The sequence below is a fragment of the Maudiozyma barnettii genome (genome assembly GCF_903064755.1).
Source record: "Maudiozyma barnettii strain CLIB 1767 genome assembly, contig: KABA2_09, whole genome shotgun sequence".
NCBI lineage: Eukaryota > Fungi > Ascomycota > Saccharomycetes > Saccharomycetales > Saccharomycetaceae > Maudiozyma > Maudiozyma barnettii.
The window spans coordinates 428,614-446,623 of NW_024545246.1; the positions used below are offsets into that span (position 1 = coordinate 428,614).

The 18,010-nt window shown below is 38.2% G+C and overlaps 14 protein-coding genes across 14 annotated transcripts; 4 read left to right on the forward strand and 10 right to left on the reverse strand.

The window, feature by feature from the left end:
• Window positions 1-59: 59 nt before the first annotated feature.
• Window positions 60-407, forward strand: BLI1 (Bli1p; the record flags this gene model as incomplete). The annotated part of the gene is made up of 1 exon (XM_041552333.1): window positions 60-407. The coding sequence occupies one exon, from the start codon at window positions 60-62 to the stop codon at window positions 405-407; it is 348 nt and encodes a 115-aa protein (XP_041408267.1).
• A 16-nt stretch (window positions 408-423) lies between these two features.
• Window positions 424-1,518, reverse strand: TGL2 (triglyceride lipase; the record flags this gene model as incomplete). Its single annotated transcript, XM_041552334.1, has 1 exon — window positions 424-1,518. The coding sequence occupies one exon, from the start codon at window positions 1,516-1,518 to the stop codon at window positions 424-426; it is 1,095 nt and encodes a 364-aa protein (XP_041408268.1).
• Window positions 1,519-1,728: 210 nt separating this feature from the next.
• On the reverse strand, window positions 1,729-2,811 carry FBA1 (fructose-bisphosphate aldolase FBA1; the record flags this gene model as incomplete). Its single annotated transcript, XM_041552335.1, has 1 exon — window positions 1,729-2,811. One exon carries the CDS (start codon window positions 2,809-2,811, stop codon window positions 1,729-1,731), a length of 1,083 nt encoding a protein of 360 aa, XP_041408269.1.
• An 856-nt stretch (window positions 2,812-3,667) lies between these two features.
• On the reverse strand, window positions 3,668-4,909 carry MPE1 (cleavage polyadenylation factor subunit MPE1; the record flags this gene model as incomplete). The annotated part of the gene is made up of 1 exon (XM_041552336.1): window positions 3,668-4,909. The coding sequence occupies one exon, from the start codon at window positions 4,907-4,909 to the stop codon at window positions 3,668-3,670; it is 1,242 nt and encodes a 413-aa protein (XP_041408270.1).
• A 275-nt stretch (window positions 4,910-5,184) lies between these two features.
• On the forward strand, window positions 5,185-5,535 carry TOA2 (transcription initiation factor IIA subunit gamma; the record flags this gene model as incomplete). The annotated part of the gene is made up of 1 exon (XM_041552337.1): window positions 5,185-5,535. One exon carries the CDS (start codon window positions 5,185-5,187, stop codon window positions 5,533-5,535), a length of 351 nt encoding a protein of 116 aa, XP_041408271.1.
• A 79-nt stretch (window positions 5,536-5,614) lies between these two features.
• On the reverse strand, window positions 5,615-6,118 carry TMA19 (Tma19p; the record flags this gene model as incomplete). The annotated part of the gene is made up of 1 exon (XM_041552338.1): window positions 5,615-6,118. The coding sequence occupies one exon, from the start codon at window positions 6,116-6,118 to the stop codon at window positions 5,615-5,617; it is 504 nt and encodes a 167-aa protein (XP_041408272.1).
• A 339-nt stretch (window positions 6,119-6,457) lies between these two features.
• Window positions 6,458-7,321, reverse strand: OAR1 (3-oxoacyl-[acyl-carrier-protein] reductase (NADPH); the record flags this gene model as incomplete). The annotated part of the gene is made up of 1 exon (XM_041552339.1): window positions 6,458-7,321. One exon carries the CDS (start codon window positions 7,319-7,321, stop codon window positions 6,458-6,460), a length of 864 nt encoding a protein of 287 aa, XP_041408273.1.
• A 318-nt stretch (window positions 7,322-7,639) lies between these two features.
• DEF1 (DNA damage-responsive RNA polymerase-degradation factor DEF1) lies at window positions 7,640-9,757 on the reverse strand (the record flags this gene model as incomplete). The annotated part of the gene is made up of 1 exon (XM_041552340.1): window positions 7,640-9,757. The coding sequence occupies one exon, from the start codon at window positions 9,755-9,757 to the stop codon at window positions 7,640-7,642; it is 2,118 nt and encodes a 705-aa protein (XP_041408274.1).
• Window positions 9,758-10,186: 429 nt separating this feature from the next.
• MDM35 (Mdm35p) lies at window positions 10,187-10,468 on the reverse strand (the record flags this gene model as incomplete). Its single annotated transcript, XM_041552341.1, has 1 exon — window positions 10,187-10,468. One exon carries the CDS (start codon window positions 10,466-10,468, stop codon window positions 10,187-10,189), a length of 282 nt encoding a protein of 93 aa, XP_041408275.1.
• A 216-nt stretch (window positions 10,469-10,684) lies between these two features.
• On the reverse strand, window positions 10,685-11,401 carry ASK1 (Ask1p; the record flags this gene model as incomplete). The annotated part of the gene is made up of 1 exon (XM_041552342.1): window positions 10,685-11,401. One exon carries the CDS (start codon window positions 11,399-11,401, stop codon window positions 10,685-10,687), a length of 717 nt encoding a protein of 238 aa, XP_041408276.1.
• Window positions 11,402-11,882: 481 nt separating this feature from the next.
• SFK1 (Sfk1p) lies at window positions 11,883-12,812 on the forward strand (the record flags this gene model as incomplete). Its single annotated transcript, XM_041552343.1, has 1 exon — window positions 11,883-12,812. One exon carries the CDS (start codon window positions 11,883-11,885, stop codon window positions 12,810-12,812), a length of 930 nt encoding a protein of 309 aa, XP_041408277.1.
• Window positions 12,813-12,960: 148 nt separating this feature from the next.
• On the reverse strand, window positions 12,961-13,761 carry CSE4 (centromeric DNA-binding histone H3-like protein CSE4; the record flags this gene model as incomplete). Its single annotated transcript, XM_041552344.1, has 1 exon — window positions 12,961-13,761. The coding sequence occupies one exon, from the start codon at window positions 13,759-13,761 to the stop codon at window positions 12,961-12,963; it is 801 nt and encodes a 266-aa protein (XP_041408278.1).
• A 480-nt stretch (window positions 13,762-14,241) lies between these two features.
• On the forward strand, window positions 14,242-15,666 carry ARP9 (Arp9p; the record flags this gene model as incomplete). The annotated part of the gene is made up of 1 exon (XM_041552345.1): window positions 14,242-15,666. One exon carries the CDS (start codon window positions 14,242-14,244, stop codon window positions 15,664-15,666), a length of 1,425 nt encoding a protein of 474 aa, XP_041408279.1.
• Window positions 15,667-15,848: 182 nt separating this feature from the next.
• ELM1 (serine/threonine protein kinase ELM1) lies at window positions 15,849-17,744 on the reverse strand (the record flags this gene model as incomplete). The annotated part of the gene is made up of 1 exon (XM_041552346.1): window positions 15,849-17,744. The coding sequence occupies one exon, from the start codon at window positions 17,742-17,744 to the stop codon at window positions 15,849-15,851; it is 1,896 nt and encodes a 631-aa protein (XP_041408280.1).
• Between the last annotated feature and the right edge of the window lie 266 nt (window positions 17,745-18,010).

Below are 18,010 nucleotides of genomic sequence, written 5' to 3' on the forward strand. Positions count from 1 at the left end.
GATATTCTAAATCATACCACTATGATATAGAAACTATTCCGTGAGAAATATTCAAGGATATGGGAGAAGGAGGTTCTTTTGAAAGAAGTAATAGGCGACAATTACAACGAGATATTGAAAACTGTGTTCATATCTTGCAAGAAGGTGTAGATACAGAAGCAGCAGAGGCGATATCTGTCTTTAGCAATAAAAGTACCTCCAATGAAAAATGGGCCGCAACATTAGCTGGAACTTATCAAATCAAGACTGATGAGGAATTTCAATCATTTGAGTCTGATAAGAAGGTGTATATAGAGAAGGTTGATAAACTTCAGGAAGAAGTTGAATATTTTGAGAGGCTTTGTAATGAAATGGAAGAGTTAAGTGAAGAATTGGCAGTGAAAACCAAAGTAGAACGTGGTAGATGATGAATATTTATTTTATTTAACAACCTTGTTCTGCAAGGTTATGTGTAATATTTACATAGAGTTGAAGGATAGATTCTGGATTCTTTTTATTTTGTATCAAATGTTCATATGTGTCATGAAATTTATTTCGCCAATTAATAATATCTAAATGATCAATATTTGGTAAAGTACCCATATATTTCCCCCAATGACTACTCTTTACTGTTACCATCCCATCATTTGGTTCACCATTAGTGGCGTAATTAATAATGCTCCAAGTTAATGCAAATGAACTATACCATTTGGGACTAAAATAGGCACCATATGAAAAATATTTGACGTTAGGATCATCAGGAGTGATGTTGTTAAAATATTGAGCATAGTATGTTGTAAGTTGATAGTAACACATGGGGAGTAAAGGACCATTATTATTTAAAGTTTGGCGAATCTTTCCAAATTGTCCTACAACATAATTTGCCACTTCTGAACCACCATGAGGTGTCGACAAAGTTGTCAGGCTTGCGACTTCATAATTCTTTTCATGTTTGGGGATCCTTGAGATTAAATATCTACAATCGAGTCCTCCCATTGAATGGGCAATAAAATTAAATTTGGTTGCATCTTTCTTAGTTGGTAATTTTTGATTGACCACTGCATTTAATATTTTATTTAATGAGAGAGCTCTTTCTTCTATACTTCCAAAGGGCGGAACTTTTGTAATGAAAACGGTGCAACCCTTAGCCTCCAAGATCCGTTTCACTCCAATCCAATACTCTACTTCCAAGACGTTCTTCTTTACCTCATCTTGTTTCTCAGTCATTACGAAATATTCCGAATTAATGTTACTAACCGCATTAGAGATAACGTTAATTAGGGTTCTAACAGAAGGGATCAAAATTAAAGTATCAAACCCAGAAAGACCATGGCAAAGTATGATTGGATGTTTTGGTGGGGTATACTTGGCATAGTTAGGTCTAGTGAGTCGAGAAGTTGTGGTGTTTTCTGTTGAAGTTAAGTTTTGGTACGTTGAAACAAAATTGGAAACAAGTGGATCACCACTTAGAGAAGATACATGTTTGAGTGAGTAAGACTGTGGTTTAGGTTTATTAAATGGGTAGGGCAATGATAACATTTCGATGTAAGTGTGTAGGAGGGCAGGACTGATTAGTATTTTTCCTTTTATTGATTAGATCATATTAGGTTTCATCAAAAGTGGAAATTTCTCTCATTAATCATGTATACACAATAAGAATTACATACAGTAAATTTGAGATTATAAAAAAATTTTATATTATTAAACGGTTAAAAACAAATTATGTATAATTAATCATAAATACATAACTTATAAAGTGTTTTGAGTTCTGAAAACTTCGAAAGCGTGAGCAATTCTGATAGTCATGGTCTTTTCACCTTCTCTAACCCAGACTCTTGGGTCGAAGAACTTCTTGTTTGGAGATTCTGGACCAGTTGGGTTACCGACCATAGACATGATGTAGTCCTTCTTGTTTAGGACGTAGTCACGAATACCAGTCAAGTAAGCGTATTGACAGTCAGTGTCCAAGTTAACCTTGACGACACCGTTGTCGATACCAATGTGGAATTGTTCGTCAGTAGAACCGGAACCACCGTGGAAGACAAGGTATAGAGGCTTGGAACCAGCTGGAGCACCTAGCTTTTCAGCAGTGTACTTTTGGTGGTCGGCCAAGATTTCTGGAGCCAAAGCCATGGTACCGGCGTAAACACCGTGAACGTTACCGAAAGCAGCAGCAATGGAGAAGTTTGGAGAGATTGGAGCTAGAGCTTCGTGGACAGCGAAGACTTGAGCTGGCTTAGTGTATAGAGCATCTCTTTCAACACCAGAGTTGTCAACACCATCTTCTTCACCACCGGTGATACCGATTTCCATTTCTAACCATTGTTGCATGACGGCCATTCTCTTGAAGTACTTGACACAAGTACCGATGTTTTCTTCATCGGATTCTTCGGAAAGATCCAACATATGGGAAGAGAATAGAGGTTCACCGTTAGCCTTGAAGTAAGCTTCGTCAGCAGCTAGCATACCGTCGTACCATGGCAATAGCTTCTTGGCACAATGATCGGAATGTAGGATGATTGGGATTTCGTAAGCAGAAGCAATGGATCTGATGTAGTGAGCAGCGGCGATGGAACCTCTGATGGCGGCGTTTTGACCGTCGTTGGAGACACCCTTACCGGCGAAGTAAGCGGCACCACCGTTAGAGGTTTGTAGAATGATTGGACATTTGTTGTCTCTGGCGGCTTCTAGAGCAGCAACAACGGTGGAAGAAGAAGTAACGTTGATGGCTGGGATAGCAAACTTGTGTTGCTTAGCGTAGTCAAAGACAGCTCTGACATCGTCACCGACAATAACACCGGTCTTTCTCTTAATAACGTCTAGGATACCCATTTTTGTTTAATGTATAATTTAATATATATGTGAGGATGGTGAGATAGGAACAAAACAGAAAAGAATGTAATAAGAGAAAAGAAGAAAAAATAGAATAGTGATAGAGAAGGCAAGTTTGAAATATAATAATTTAAATAGGTCTAGAGTTTATATAACAATTTTTACAAAATATTTTGAAAACAATTTAATGAGACGAGAGCTCTGTCATTGTCGAAAACTTCCAAGTGCAGTACCAGTTCCATCGCAGTTCGACGTCGTGAGATGTAAAAAATTTCAGTATTTGATTAAATAATCCAATATTGAAAGTTTTCAGCATTGGATTATTTTAGTGGCAGCAGCAGCAGCAGCCAGCGGGCTGCGCAACCTCTGATGATGATGTCAGCGCAGCTTCCTCATTTGCGGGTGTGTGGGTGGTGTGTCTGTGGTGGGGTGTCTGCAGTGGTGGGTGGGTGCCGGGGATTAGTGGATGCCCGGCCGCGCTAACAAGGGTTCTCGGCGGTTTCCCGTGGCACCGGCACCGGCACTGGAAGCTGGGGCGCGTTGTCACAGTGCACGGCGCGAATCCGCGGTATAAAAAAGAAACTGCAATTCCCGTTAGGGTTGGCAGTGAGGGCTACAGGGGGATGGGATCATCCCACCCTACCTTCCCCACGCCATGCCACGCGGGCAGGGTCTTACTGCCTATTGCAATGACAGTAATAAGCAAAGGTTGTATAACAATGCTACTATTAATAGTGGAAAGGGACAGGCAGAGGATATGTGATCTTGCGGTTCACGGTATATAAATCTTGCAGTGTTGTTTTGTTCACTATATAAGAGATATATGACTTGAAGTAATGCTTATTTGAAGTAATGCTTATTTGGGGAATGGTCCAGGTGGCATAAATGGCGGGAACATAGGGAAAGGCATCATTGGTGGTGGCATCATTGGTTTTAATTTCTTGTCAATATGTGTAGTAGTGGTATTCTCAGTACTGTTGTCGTTATCACTATCCTTACTGTTGTTCGTCTCTAGATATTTATCAACTTTCTCTTGCGTCTCTTCATCCTTGATCAACGAATCCAATAACGTATCTTCGCTGTGGCACAATGGACATATGAAATCATTCTCTAATAACGAATCCTCCATTGCCACTCTCGAAACAGCCTTATTACAACATTTCGATGTCCGTACAGGATCTCTTAATAACCCTTGCGTCAACGGACACTTCAATTCCTCTGGTAAATCCTTGAAATGATCCTTCTCCCAGATCGCATCCTTTGAGTTCATAGTTCGATGTTGTTGTTTCCTTTGGTAATCCTCCCATGAATGTTCATCTGCCACTTGAACAACAAACTTACCTTCGTCAGTAACCATAATCTTTCGCTGTGCCATCTCCTCCGGTGTTATCGACTCTGGATCAATCTCAATGCTCTTTAAAAACTTCTTTGGAATACCCGTGGTACGTCTAATACGTTTCCCTTCAAAATTAGGATCGGTATTCGTTGGACAATTCTTGATCCAATGATCTCTGGAACCACATCGATAACACATATACCCTGGCGGAGGTGGGCCATCATCAGCATTACCACTATTATGTGAATTGTTCTTGAAAAATATAGGCGTCGCACTGGACATCTCTTGTTGTGTTTGTTCCCATTGATTTTCTTGATTTGCAAACATATTCGCAATTCGATCTTCCTCACTCACAGTGTTACTACTATTATTATTACTGTTATTTGTCATTGCACTTGGACCAGGACGTTTTGAGGTTGTATTAAATACACGAGGTCTACCTGTCACGTATCTAGCTGCATTACCAATCATCTTATGTGGAGTTCTGTTACTAGTGCTCCCACCTCCCATATTGATCTTCACTGCAGCAGGCGACCGTCTTGCAATGATACTGCTTGAACGTGCAATCACAGTTTGATCCTCGTCGTATTCCTCGTCGGTGTCAGGATTGTATATACGTAATTGGAAATCAACACCATCGCCTAGTTTGTTCTCTTGAATTATTTCCCGTTTAAGATCAAACACTGTTAGCCCAGTCCCATCAAATAAGATTCTGGAAGGTTCACGTTGCGACTTCCAACGATAAAATATAGTACTACTCATATCGATAGGTATATACTCTTTCTCTATTTCTCTTTATCACTCTTTGTCCTGGTCTATATCTGTGTAGTTTGGCATATCTTTTTCAAAAATATCGGTTCTTCCCTTCCCCCAAAAAAATAATCGCTACTTTTCAGTTTATTGAAATTTAATGAATTTTGAATATATACATGTATATATATATATATATTATGTAAGAACATCATCAACATAATAACACACAGAGACGCAAACGCACATACACATACAAAGGCCATACACTATACACAGGCATAAAGATGGCTGTACCCGGATACTACGAACTATATAGAAGAGGTACAATCGGAAACAGTTTGGTCGATGCGTTGGATACATTGATTAGTGATGGTAGAATAGAGGCCTCTTTGGCCATGAGAGTGTTAGAAACATTTGATAAAGTCGTTGCAGAGACTTTAAAGGAAAAGACGCAATCAAAGCTGACCGTCAAGGGTAATTTGGATACATATGGGTTTTGTGATGACGTCTGGACGTTCATTGTTAAGAAATGTAAAGTCACTGTAGAAGGGAACCCCGAAGAAGCCGATTCTCAAACTATTATTAATGTTGACAAATTAAGAATCGTTGCATGTAACTCTAAGAAGAGTGAATAAAACTAAACATGGGGTTTCTTGCTAGAAATCTGAATTTTATTAATACGTAAATATATAAATTATAAAAAAATAATTATATCTAGATCTTTTCAGCCTTGACACCGTGCTTCCAGATAGCAACAAATGGAGTGGTACCATCCTCACGGTAGTTCAACATGATGATCATGGCATCTGGGTCCATGGATTCACCAGTGAAGAATTCCCAGTCCTTGAAAGAACCAATGACCTTCTTGACGTAGGCTTGAGCACCCTTTTCGAAAACTGGGATAGCTTCTGGGTCAGTCTCGGTCAATTTACCTTTGACGGCCTTCATGTAAGCCTTGATGTAAGTAACAAAGGACTTCTTGTCGAAACCGGTTGGTTGTAATCTGAAAGAGTGAACAACGTTGTTGACCATTTCAGCACCTTCTTCAAGATCATCGTCACCATCTTCAGCAGATGGGTTAGCACCAATATCAATGTTGTCACCACCGACCTTGATCATAGCACAGTCAGCTTCGTAAATGACTTCGTCAACCAACTTTAAGTCGTAAGCATCGGATAGTAATTCATCACCAGAGAAAAGGTCGTTGTAGATAATCATTGTGTATAGAAGTTAAATAGAGGAGTTCACGTGGATATTGAAACTAAAAAACAAAACAAAACAAAACGAAAATATCTATAAATATATATATATATGTATGCGAATAAAATCCCCTTAGGTTCAACAAATATTCAAACACTTGTGTATATATATATATTCAATGACATTCTCATCGTCTCATCCTTATTCAAACAAATTAAACTGAAAAATTTTTTTTCCAGTTTGGCCAACGAAAAAGAAAAGAAGCTGAAAATTTTTTCAAAATTTATGCCAGCACGTTGCTCGTGCAGCGTGATCTCCCAGTGCTCATCGAGTTTGCATCTCGTTTGTATTCCCCTTTCAGGTGCAGGTGCTGCTGTTGTTACCGGAGTATATCTGCCATACCTTTGCGGCTACTTCATCTGGGGTATGAGTCGGTAGACCTATCAGAGAATCTACTAATTGAGCCTTTGCGGTGGGATCCATCTCATTAGTCATGTCTGTTCCAGAGACAAGACCTGGCGAGACGGATTCCGCACGTATGCCCCAGGTGGTTATTTCTTGTGTGAGAACTCTTGTGTATTGAGTCAATGCAGCCTTTGAAGCAGAGTATACTGTTGTTCCGGGGATGGTCATGTTTGGTTCTCCTAAAATCGACGAAATGTTTATGATACACGGTGAGACATATCCTGGGATGCAATGTTTTGATGATAAATCTTGTCGTACAGTCTTCATCATTTGTTTTGTAGCTAAATTAGAAAGAGTCACACAACTGGCAAAATTTAAATTCATGATTCTTGCAATTTGTTCAGTAGAGGACCTTACACTCAATGAATGTTGTGCAACCCCTGCACAATTGACTAATAAACTTATAAAATATTGAGTTCTAGGTGTATCCCACAGTTGTTGGTTTACCTTTGGAAATAATCGATATTGGCCTGATAGGATCTTATCACTAGTGTCCCCTTGAAAATCTCTGCCAGGATATGTTCCCTTTGAATTTAACGTCCACTGAGGCCATTGCGATAAATCAATAGCCAATGCACGATGTTTCTGGTATGGATTGACAAAATGTAAATGTTCTTGTACTGTAATTTGAGAGATACTTTGTTCTGTAGACCCAATTAATACGCAACTCATACCTTCCTTCGATAATCGAGACGCAATGGCTTTACCGATACCTCTAGTGGCACCGGTGACAATAGCAACAGGTACGTGGTTCATAATTATTGGTTAGTTTTCCAGGTTTTGCTGTTTCCTTATACCCTTTTAATATATGTATTGTTCTTTTGTCAGGCAGTGCAGTCGTCCTTTTCTCTAATACAGGGCAACGAAAAAATAACTCAACGTAAAGTAATACAAAAATAAGAAAATGATTATTAACGACCAAATAGGTCATCAAAGATTACTATTACATTATACATAAATACTTTTTTTTACTTATGTATATATGTTGTATGTGTGAATACGTGAATGTGTATTCCCTTTAAGAATTTGATTTGGGAATATATATGCATGTGTCAGGGTGGAACTAGGCTATATTTAATAGAAACCTCTGGACCCTTGTTGTTGGTTCCCGTTACCAGTGGTGGAACTTCCGTAATCGTAGCCGTTGTAACCATATGGAACACCTTGTTGAGCAGCAGCGGCGGCGGCGGCGGCAGCTTGTTGTTGTTGTTGTTGCTGTTGTTGTTGCTGTTGTTGTTGGAATTGATAGTATTGTTGCAATTGGATTTGTTGCATGTTCATTTGTTGCTGGTTTGCATCGCCTTGTTGCAATTGACCTGGGGTTTGACCTGGGGTTTGACCAGAGGAAGTAGCACCTGGGGCAGCTGGGGATTCACCGTTGCCTTGTGGTGGTTGTTGTGGTTGTACTTGTGGTTGTTGTTGGCCAGCATAGTAATTGTAGTTGTTCTTTGGAACTTGGTATGGATATTGGCCATTGACGCCATATTGAGGTTGAGCGTATGGCATAGATTGTTGATAGAAATGGTTGTAGTATGGCATGAAAGAGTTGCCGTACATTTGTTGCTGCTGTTGTTGACTCATATTGTTCATTAATGGGTTGGCAGCAGCAGATGAGGCATCGCCAGCAGTACCAGGTTCACCAGCAGCAGCAGCAGAAGCGTTACCAAAACCACCATGTTGCGCGTTGCTGTATTGGTTGTTCATGCCCATGTTTTGGTTATTAGCTTGGTTGAAGCCATAGGATTGGTTGTCAAACATGCCTGGGTAATTGTAACCAAATTGGTTTTGGTACATGTAGTATTGTTGTTGTTGAGCAGCTTGTGCTTGAGCCTGGGCTTGAGCTTGGGCATGGGCTTGGGCTTGAGCTTGGGCTTGGGCTTGTAGCTGAGCAGCAGCGTCACCAGCAACTGGGGTTGCGACATCGCCAGTAACGGCAGCAACTGGAATTTCAGCTGTGACTTGAACAGCAGCCTCTTGGATAATAGTTTCAGGGTTACCCTTGACATCGACAGTTTTTTCCTCACTAATCTTAACTTCTTTCTTAATCTCTTTGACATCTTCCTCTTCTTGTTTTTCTTCTTCACTTGAGGATTCTTCTTCTTCACTGGATGATTCTTCCTCTTCACTGGATGATTCTTCTTCCTCAGAGCTTTCTTCTTCCTCGGATGATTCTTCTTCCTCAGAACTTTCTTTTTCTTCTTCAGAACTTTCTTCCTCATTTTCAACGTTCTCGATTTCATTCTTTAGGGAGTCCAGGTTCTCTAATGATGGTGCTGGTTCTGTTGCGCCTGAAGCTTCAGATTTGGCAGGGGCTTTAGTCTTTGGAGTAGCAATAGCTGCCCACGACATCTTCTTCGTGCCACTCGATGCAATTGAGGTGCCTCCTGAAGACAAAGATGGTAAATTAGCATTGCCATTCTTTGGAATAGCAGTTGTTTCTACCTGAGCAATGGATTTATCATTTGAGTCAAGATCATCTTCTTGATCTTGAGCTTGTTCTTGATCTTGTTCTTGATCTTCCGGTAGTTGTGTGTCATCATGATGTTCCCTTATAGCGGTATTATGACTTTGGTTACCATGTGTAGAGTTTTCACTGGCTACAGCAGATGCCCATGAAGTAGTATGTGAGACGGGCTTAGATAAATTACCAGTGGTTTTGCCCACGGCGCCTTTATCTAAAGTAATCGCCTTACTGTTTTTCTTTCTTTGATCAGCAATGTTGTTATTATGATGATGATGTGATGCACCTGCACCAGTATGAGTGGAATTGTTATTATTGGTTGATCTTTTCTTATTATATGCATTAGATGAGGAGGAGGTATGACCTGTAGCAGGAGACCAATCATCCTCCGGTTTAGGTAAAGTACGCAAAGAGGACTCATAATCTTGTGAGATTATATTGCTACTATCGTAGTTATTATATGATGATGATGCAAATGAATTAATGTTTTGTTCTTTTCTTTCCTTCTTAGTAGGTTTCTTTACCTCATCCCATTTAGTTACTGCGCCAGACGTGATCTTATCAATTATAGTCTCTAAGTCACCGAATTCTTGAACAATATCGACTAAATCTTCACTAGTCCAATCAGGAAACAACTCTCTTAGTGTATCTATCTTAGACTGAACTGTGGAATCAAGTTTCTTCTTGTTCTTACTCTTGCTCGTATTTACGGATCTGTTTTGTGCAGACATTCTTATATGGGTGTATATTTATATATATATAATGGGGATAATATATTTGTATCGGAATATATATCTATATCTATATATATCGTTATTGAATCAAGGTGATACCCCATCAAATCAACTATTCTACGAAGTCTACTTTCACTTATTCCTTTCTTATAACTGTGGAATTCTTAGCTCTTCTTCTTCCTCCTTGGAGAATTCAAAGATTTCAGATTTTCAAAGGGCAAAAAAATATTTTGCCACTCGTTGAAGGTGATGATGGGAGGGCGAGAGGGTAACACTTGAATGTTTGATATATCTGTTGATATCTTTATATAGTTATACAGAATTTTGTGCATGGTTGAATATAATGTTATGTACAGGTTGGTGATGAAGGGGCGAGCATTGCATCCGTGTCTCTTTGTCTTCTGTTTGGCTTGGTTTAATACGATTCTATTTCTTGTTGGCATTGGCATTGGCATTGGCATTGACCAGTTCGCCACCACTTTCAAAGGGTGCTTCTTTACGAGCATCGTCCAATGCAGACTGGATGCTTTTCTTCTTCAGATTCTCATTCACGCAACCAATGTAGGCGTACCATTCTTTGGTACATTCGTTTTCAACAGACTTCCCCTTTAAAAACTTCTCACTGTACCATTCATTGAAACAACTGTCATATGTCTTCTTCAACTCCGTGCACTCAGGTGCAAAACTAGCAGACATACTGTTCCCCATTCGGTTGTACTAAATGGTCACTATAACTCCTGTCACAGTTCTAATCCCAGATATCGTCGTCTCCTTCTTCTGTCCCTTGGTTCATTTCCAGTTTGTACAATTTTTCATTTTGGGTTTTTCTCTCTGTTTATAAAGCAAGTTAGAGACGGTTTGTTAGCGGTGTGTGGGTGTGGTTTGGTATTAGAGGAGAAGAACCGTCTGGTGCTTGTCGAAGAGTTAAGAGGATTGGGAACTATCGACGTTCAATAGATCGTTTGTATCGTCGTGGTGGTCCTCAGCAGCTTGTGGAGGTTTCAGCGGGGAACTGTCTGTGGTGGAATGGCTGTGTTTTTTATATTTTGTTACAGGGGAAGGTAGTGCACTTGAACTTGACCCATATTCTTGTTGTAGTAATAAGGACACTTTGCGTTTGCGTGATTGTCTCTGTGTAGTGCTGTCGTCGTGAGTGTTGTCTGTCATGATCGAGTCCTGAGGTTCGGTTGTTGTTATGCCGTCGCCATTCTGGTGTGTATCCTCTGCATCCGCATCCTCGTCCTCGTCGTCACTGGAGTCAGGTAATTGTAAAATCTGTCCCGTCGATGTTATGTTTGCCGTATGGTACTCTTGCATTGTTGTGTCAGGCGCAGTGGCTGTTGTTTTCACAGGCGGATCTGTCTTCTTTGCAGTTGCTGTCTCTGCAATGGAGTCGTCTCCCTCATTCGAGTCATGATTCAGTGTCAAATTCCCAGATTCCTGGAACAAGGTCGTCAGTACCGCGGTGTTATCGATGATTCGATCACACACGTCGGAGTAGCGACGCACATGAGGGATGATATCCTGTGTGATCTTCCTGAAGCAATAGCTGAAGTTCGAATCTATCGTCTGCAATCGCAACGTGATCTCTTGGTCCAGCTTCTCAATCTCCTTCTCTACTACTTGTTCTTGTTCCGGCATGGCTTACGTTTGCGTGTGTCTGTGTCTGTGTCTGTGTGATAACAGTGTATTTCAGAACACATACACCCCACGAAGTAACTGTATACCCAGGTACAGCTATACATAAGTAGTTCTTGTTCCAGTTGTTGTTGTTGTTGTTGTTGTTGGCTTCAAAATTCTGAAAATTTGAGAAAAGTTCGCGTCGCACGGCTCGATCATCACTGCTCAGCCAAAAATGACAGAAATTTCAGTTTGATTTGGATGAGATGCTGGCAAAGAGGATTTGCAAAGGGTCTTTTAAAGGGAGCAGCAGTGTTGCAAGTCTTGGTTTGACCCTTAAATGTGGTGTGGCGAGGATGAGATATATAAGTGGAGGTGTCTTGCTTGGAATATGCAGGTATCGGGACGTGGTCGTAATATTTTCTGTAGAAATTTGGGGGGAGGGACAGAAGTGTCTTGGTAGTCTCAACTGATATAATTATCTACTCGTGTCTACATAGTAATGGCATCTTTTTTCAAGAAACCTGGTAACTATTGGTTTATAGTCCCCTGGATAGCGTTTATACCTTGGTACGGTATGCTTATTGCCATGTTAGCATGCTGGGCCGCTCAGGGACATCCGATATATTGGTTTATGGATACAGATCAATTCCCTGTGTTTATATCGGATATTGGTGCTACCAACTTGAAACCGTTGTTCATTGCTTGTGCCGGATGGCAAGGCATTGGGTATGTGATAACTTTATGTCTAGAATTCTTACAGAGATATAACGGCTGGATGAATCCATGGTTTACTCGCGACGAACGTAATCTAATTATCGCAAGTATTGTTTTGGGAAGCATTGGCGAATTAGGGATATTGTTTTGTTCCATTTTCACCACAGCTAGCTATCATCATGTGCATATTGCTATGCTTACCATATTCATAGTATTCATGTTCTTATCATTGGTATGTCTAACGACAGAATATTATTTGATGGGGTTCCATTATACAATTTTAAGAAGACGTAATATCTCTAGAGATGTTACTATGCAATCTGACGGCGAAACTATTGCTCATTGGAATAAATTTCTTATTAGTGCCATTTTCAAGACTTTATGGTTAGTATGTGCCGTGATATGGGCAGTTTCATTCGCTACAGTATCGGGGGATTCGAAGAGTGCCGCTTTCGAGTGGCTATTGGCGTTTTGGTTGGGTGTGATATTCATTATCATTTCCATTGATTTTTATTTGGGGTCTCAATGGAAAACGTCAAAACATTTCCCTTACTTGAATAATTTCGGAACGTTTTATAAGTTTCAACAGTATAAGGAGAAGCATCCTGGATTGTACACTGTTGAATCGGAAGTCAATTCAAAGAGTAGTTCCGGGACATTGGTATTGACTGATGTGCCTACTGGACAAGAAGAAGTTGCTCATCAAGTTGTATAATTTTTATTTTTTCAATTTTTCACATTTAGTTTCAATTTATTCACTTTGGGTATTACCTCAAAGTAAAAAGATACGTACGAATATGTAAACAAAAACACAAAAATGATAATCAGTTCGTTATATATACATATATATATTTTATAATCATCTATATGAATTGACCACGTATTCTTCTAGCCAATTGAATATCCTTTTTCATGATCGTCACCCTCTTAGCATGAATCGCCAATAAATTCGCATGCTCTAATAACCCAACAAGATACGCTTCACTGGCTTCTTGCAATGCTAGGATAGCCATCGAATTCCAATGAAGATCTTCATTTTCAAAAGTAAATGAATCTGCCACTTCCTTCACCAAACGTGAGAATGGAATCTTAGAAAGTAATAGATCTGTAGATCGTTGATATTTCCGTATCTCATATAATGCAAGATTGCTTGGCTTTGTGTACGACTTGGCTTCTTCCATATGCGACTTCATAGAGTCAATCTTACTTTGAATCTCTTTATTGATCCTTTGTTTCTTTCGTTTATTTTTGGCTCTTTTAATTACTTTATGTGGTGATTGCTTCTCCCACCTAGGCATATATCGTTCACTCACATCGTCGTCCCTTTGAACGTCATAATTAAAACCATCATCATCACGGTCATACCTCTCATTTATTAAGTCACGACGATTTCTATCAGGTGTGACTGGTCCACCACTGAGATATCGAGCTGCCACTTCCAATGGTGGTTGCGATATCGACGGTCTTGTAGCCAACACATCAACACCTCGCCGTAGAAGCCTGTCTCTCCTCTCCCTCGTCCTCTCTAGCAATTGCCTGGCACGCTCATTGATCTGATCTTGCTCATTTATTTGATTCAGTCTATTGGAATTACTTAGCGTCCTATTAGTTGATCCGTCTATTAACGATGTCGAGTCGCCTTCAAACCACTGCTGACTCTGCATTCTTTTCTTGCTTTCTCTCTGGTACTTCACAACAACACGTTCTTACCCACCCTTCAACACAGGTCGCCACCAATTTATAAAACCAACAACTTCTTCTTGTATTGTTGTTGTTGTTGTTGTTGTTGTTGTTTCAATCATCCATTTCGTGTCTTCTTACCCGCACAATCACCGAACTTGTCAATCTTTCCAGTTTCTTTGAGAAAAGCGAAAAAGTTAACAATCGCGAAGTTCCCTCTCTCTCTTTCTGTTTATTGAGAAATTTCAATGTTGGAAACTGAAACGCAAACAAGGTTTGAAGTCTTGAAGAACTAGAAATTCGTTAACAAGTCGATTACAATTTGAGTCAGACAGTTTGGAAGTCGTCTAAACACAATAGAGCTTGCCCCCGTTCCTCTTCAAATTTCATTATTATTATCAGTATTTGTTGATCTTGGCTACTAAATTACCTCGACGTAAACAAACTACCAATCCGAAAGAATAATGGCTCCCTTTAGACCTGACAGCATATTGATTATAGATCCCAAATCGGATCACGTTTTAGTTCAGTTTGGAGTGAATGATGAAACGTTCATGATTCCAGACTACAAGATTCCATCATGCATATATAAAGATTCAACTACAGGTAATTACTTGTCGTCAAAGGATGATGGCAATAGTAACATCGAAACAATCTATCCAATAGTAAATGGTGAAATTAAGGATATTGAGGCTTTCTTACAATTGTTAAAGACAATATATGGATCTGTATTGGCTGAGAAATCAAAAAATAACCCAAATGCATTTGATATAGAATTAGCTAATATTCCATTATTATTAATTACACAACATTCATGGTCTCAATTTCAATTAGAAAAAATTACACATTTTATCTTTGAAGAATTAAAGATTAATTACATGATGTTACTACCTACAGCTGTCGCAACTGCTTACGCTATGGTTTCTTTACAAAATTGTTGTGTTATTGATATCGGTGGAAATCATACGGATATTATTCCAATTGTAGATTACACAGCAATGAACCATTTAACATCATCGTTATCTATCGGTGGTAATTCAATTACAGAAACTTTGAAGGATAAATATTTACCACAATTGTCCCTGGATCAAATAGAATCCTTAAAAAAATCAAATATCTTTGAAGTATTGACTGATAATGCTGTTCGTAAAAGATATCAAGATGATTTAGAAAATAGTATCACCAATGGTGATGGTAATGATGAGGATATAATTAATGTGGCTGATCTTGTGACTAGTGGTCGTGACGCTAGAGAAGTCTTAGAAGAAAGGGAACGTAGTAAAAAAGAGAAAAACGTTTCCAATGCAGAATTAGAATATAACTATTATTGGGACACAAACGGTAATAACATTAAAGTAGGTAAAGAAAGATTTCAAGGATGTGAGCAATTGATAAATTCCATCTCAAGGAGGGTAGGTATTACATTGAGTCAAATTAGTGATACATCTAAATTAAAGGCCGTTTGGGAAAATATTGTCATTATTGGTGGAACATCATCTATTCAAGGGTTCAAGGAAGAATTATTGAACCGTTTAATAGAAAATCATTTAATTACTGAACCGGAAACTGAAATGGAAGAAAGAGAAGACGCTCATAGAGACCCTACCGAGACAGGTAACAATAAGAAAAAAGCTACTAAGGCTTTCCAAAATATGATAACTTCTGCTATTCAAAATATTGATTATGTTCAAGCACCTTCTGTAATAAGGCTTGCCAAATACGCTGAATATTTCCCAGAATGGAAGAAATATGGGTACGCTGAAATTCAATTCCTTGGAGGTCAAGTTGTAGCCAAACAAGTCTTTACTCATTCTAGAGACGTCTATTATGTTACAAGAGAAAATTATGATAAGTTCGGCCCCACTTGTATATGGGACGTTGAATTTTAAAGAGAACAGAAAAATATGTGCTTGAATAACAGATAATAATTGTATATAATATTGATATGCATATTTAAATTGTAATAATAATATTTTTACGAATGGAATTTTTCTATGTATTATGTAAATGTTACAACTGATATATCAATATATATATCGTGAATATTATTTGACAATGATGCTTCCGTACATTATGTAAAATCACCTTTATAATTCAAGTAGTCCTTTATCTGATCGATTGTATCACTACTCCCGACGTCTTGATCATTTTGAATATAATTCTTAAAATTAATTATGTTTTTAGAGAATTTCATTTTAATTGCTGAGTTGTTTGACATATTTTTTCCAGTACGAAGATCTGTTCCTGTGGGGACTTGAGAATTACCTATACTTGCCTTTTCTGGAGAAGCTTTTATTTTGATCATATTCTTGATTGGAGTTGGTATATCCAACGATGGGGTGGATTGAGAAGTAGTAGTAGAAAAAGAAGATCGACGAGTTGTCACTTCATTTTCCCCGGTGTCATGAGCATCTAAATTTATGCGATTGAGTTCATCATTATCATCAGAAGATGCAGGTAATTTAGTTGTCAAAGAGTCAATAAAATCAGTTATATTTATGGGTTCATCCGATACATCAAACCCAGAAGAAAAGGATGTATTTGAAGTAATTCTTGACAAATTCGAATCGTCGACGACGTTGCTTTTATCTAATGATAAACTTCTCTTTGATTTTGATTTTGATATTTTTTTCCAAAATTTTTTCAATGAATTCTTAGCATTATCACCAAGTTTATTCATAGATGGAGATTTTTTTATTTTATTTTTATGTATCAAATCTCTTACATCATTAACATCAACTCTCCTATTGGGATTTTTCTCTAACATTCCATTTATTACCAGTCTACTGAGCCAACTGTCATCCCTTTTATCAGTTGACATTTTTTGAGAGTTAATTAAATGATATGTATCAAATTCATTCTCTCCACTAAATGGTAATTCGTTATAGATAACACAAAATAGAGTGACTCCCAGAGACCAAATATCAAGTTTAAAGCCATCCTTAACAACTTTGGTATGATTGTCGATGATATCGTCTGTAGTTCCATCTGTCGTGAATTTACAAAGCTCAGGAGGAACAAAAGCAGGCGTTCCAATGATTTTGTTCAATTCCTTTTCGAAACATTCGTTGATAATCTCCAATTGTTTTAATTTAATTTTCTCTAAAGAATCATATTTAAATGGTAAACTTTCAGGTATCAATAAACCACAACCAAAGTCAGATATTTTTAATTTCTTTTGAATTCCATCCACTAAAATGTTAGAAGGTTTAATATCTCGATGAATACAACCTACTTTATTTAAAAATCTCAACCCTTTACTTAAATCATCAATAGCCTTAATTGCAAAATCCATTACGGAATCACTATCTTCATCTAATACAAATTGCCATTGATTCAACATACTGTCCTTGGTAGAACGTTTCCATTCCAACTCTCCCAAGTTACACCATTCTGATGCAATCCAGATATCTTTACTCTTTACGGAGTCCATACATTGAATAAATTTTACAATATTCGAACTACCATTATTAGCAAAAGTCACCGTTTTCATCAGATATATCTCCCACTGACAACGATCTACATTCATAGTCATTGTAATTAAATCAACGTCTAAATCATCTGTTTCAATATTAAACTGTTTCCAATATGAAATTTGTCTCATCAATTGATTCATCGAATATTTAGGCTTTAATTTATTAATTCTTTTTAATGCTACAACACGTTTCTTCTTTAGGTTTGATTGATCTAATGCTTTAAATACTTTACCAAATTGGCCAGATCCAATAGTAGAGCCAATCTTAAAATCATTAATCATCATTTTCGTTTGATCAAAACGACTGATAGGTCGTACGAACGATTTCAAATCCGATTGAATTGGACTTGATAGATTTTGCTCAATTAGTGTATGGTATGTGGGTATGCATTGTGAGTTTGATGTGATTAGATCAATGTTAGGAGATTGCTGTTTAGCGATGCGTTCTGCTATTTCTGAATCCTTTAACAGAGAGGGGAATTGACGCTCCATATATTATGGTATCAAAATGATTCTATGGGTTGTGATTGTCTATTAATATAATTCAGAACATTTGAACAAAGAAAAACGATAATGAAAACTGTCTTCCTAAATGTGATTACATTAGATAATCTTATTCACTGGCAATGTTTTTATAAATTTGTTTTTTCGTGTATGCTATTTCATGCACGGAACAATGACGATAAATAACCATTGAGCGAACCCATTCAATTGTGACTAAAAAAAGAAGACTGCGAAAGTTCAAAAGAATCAACCAA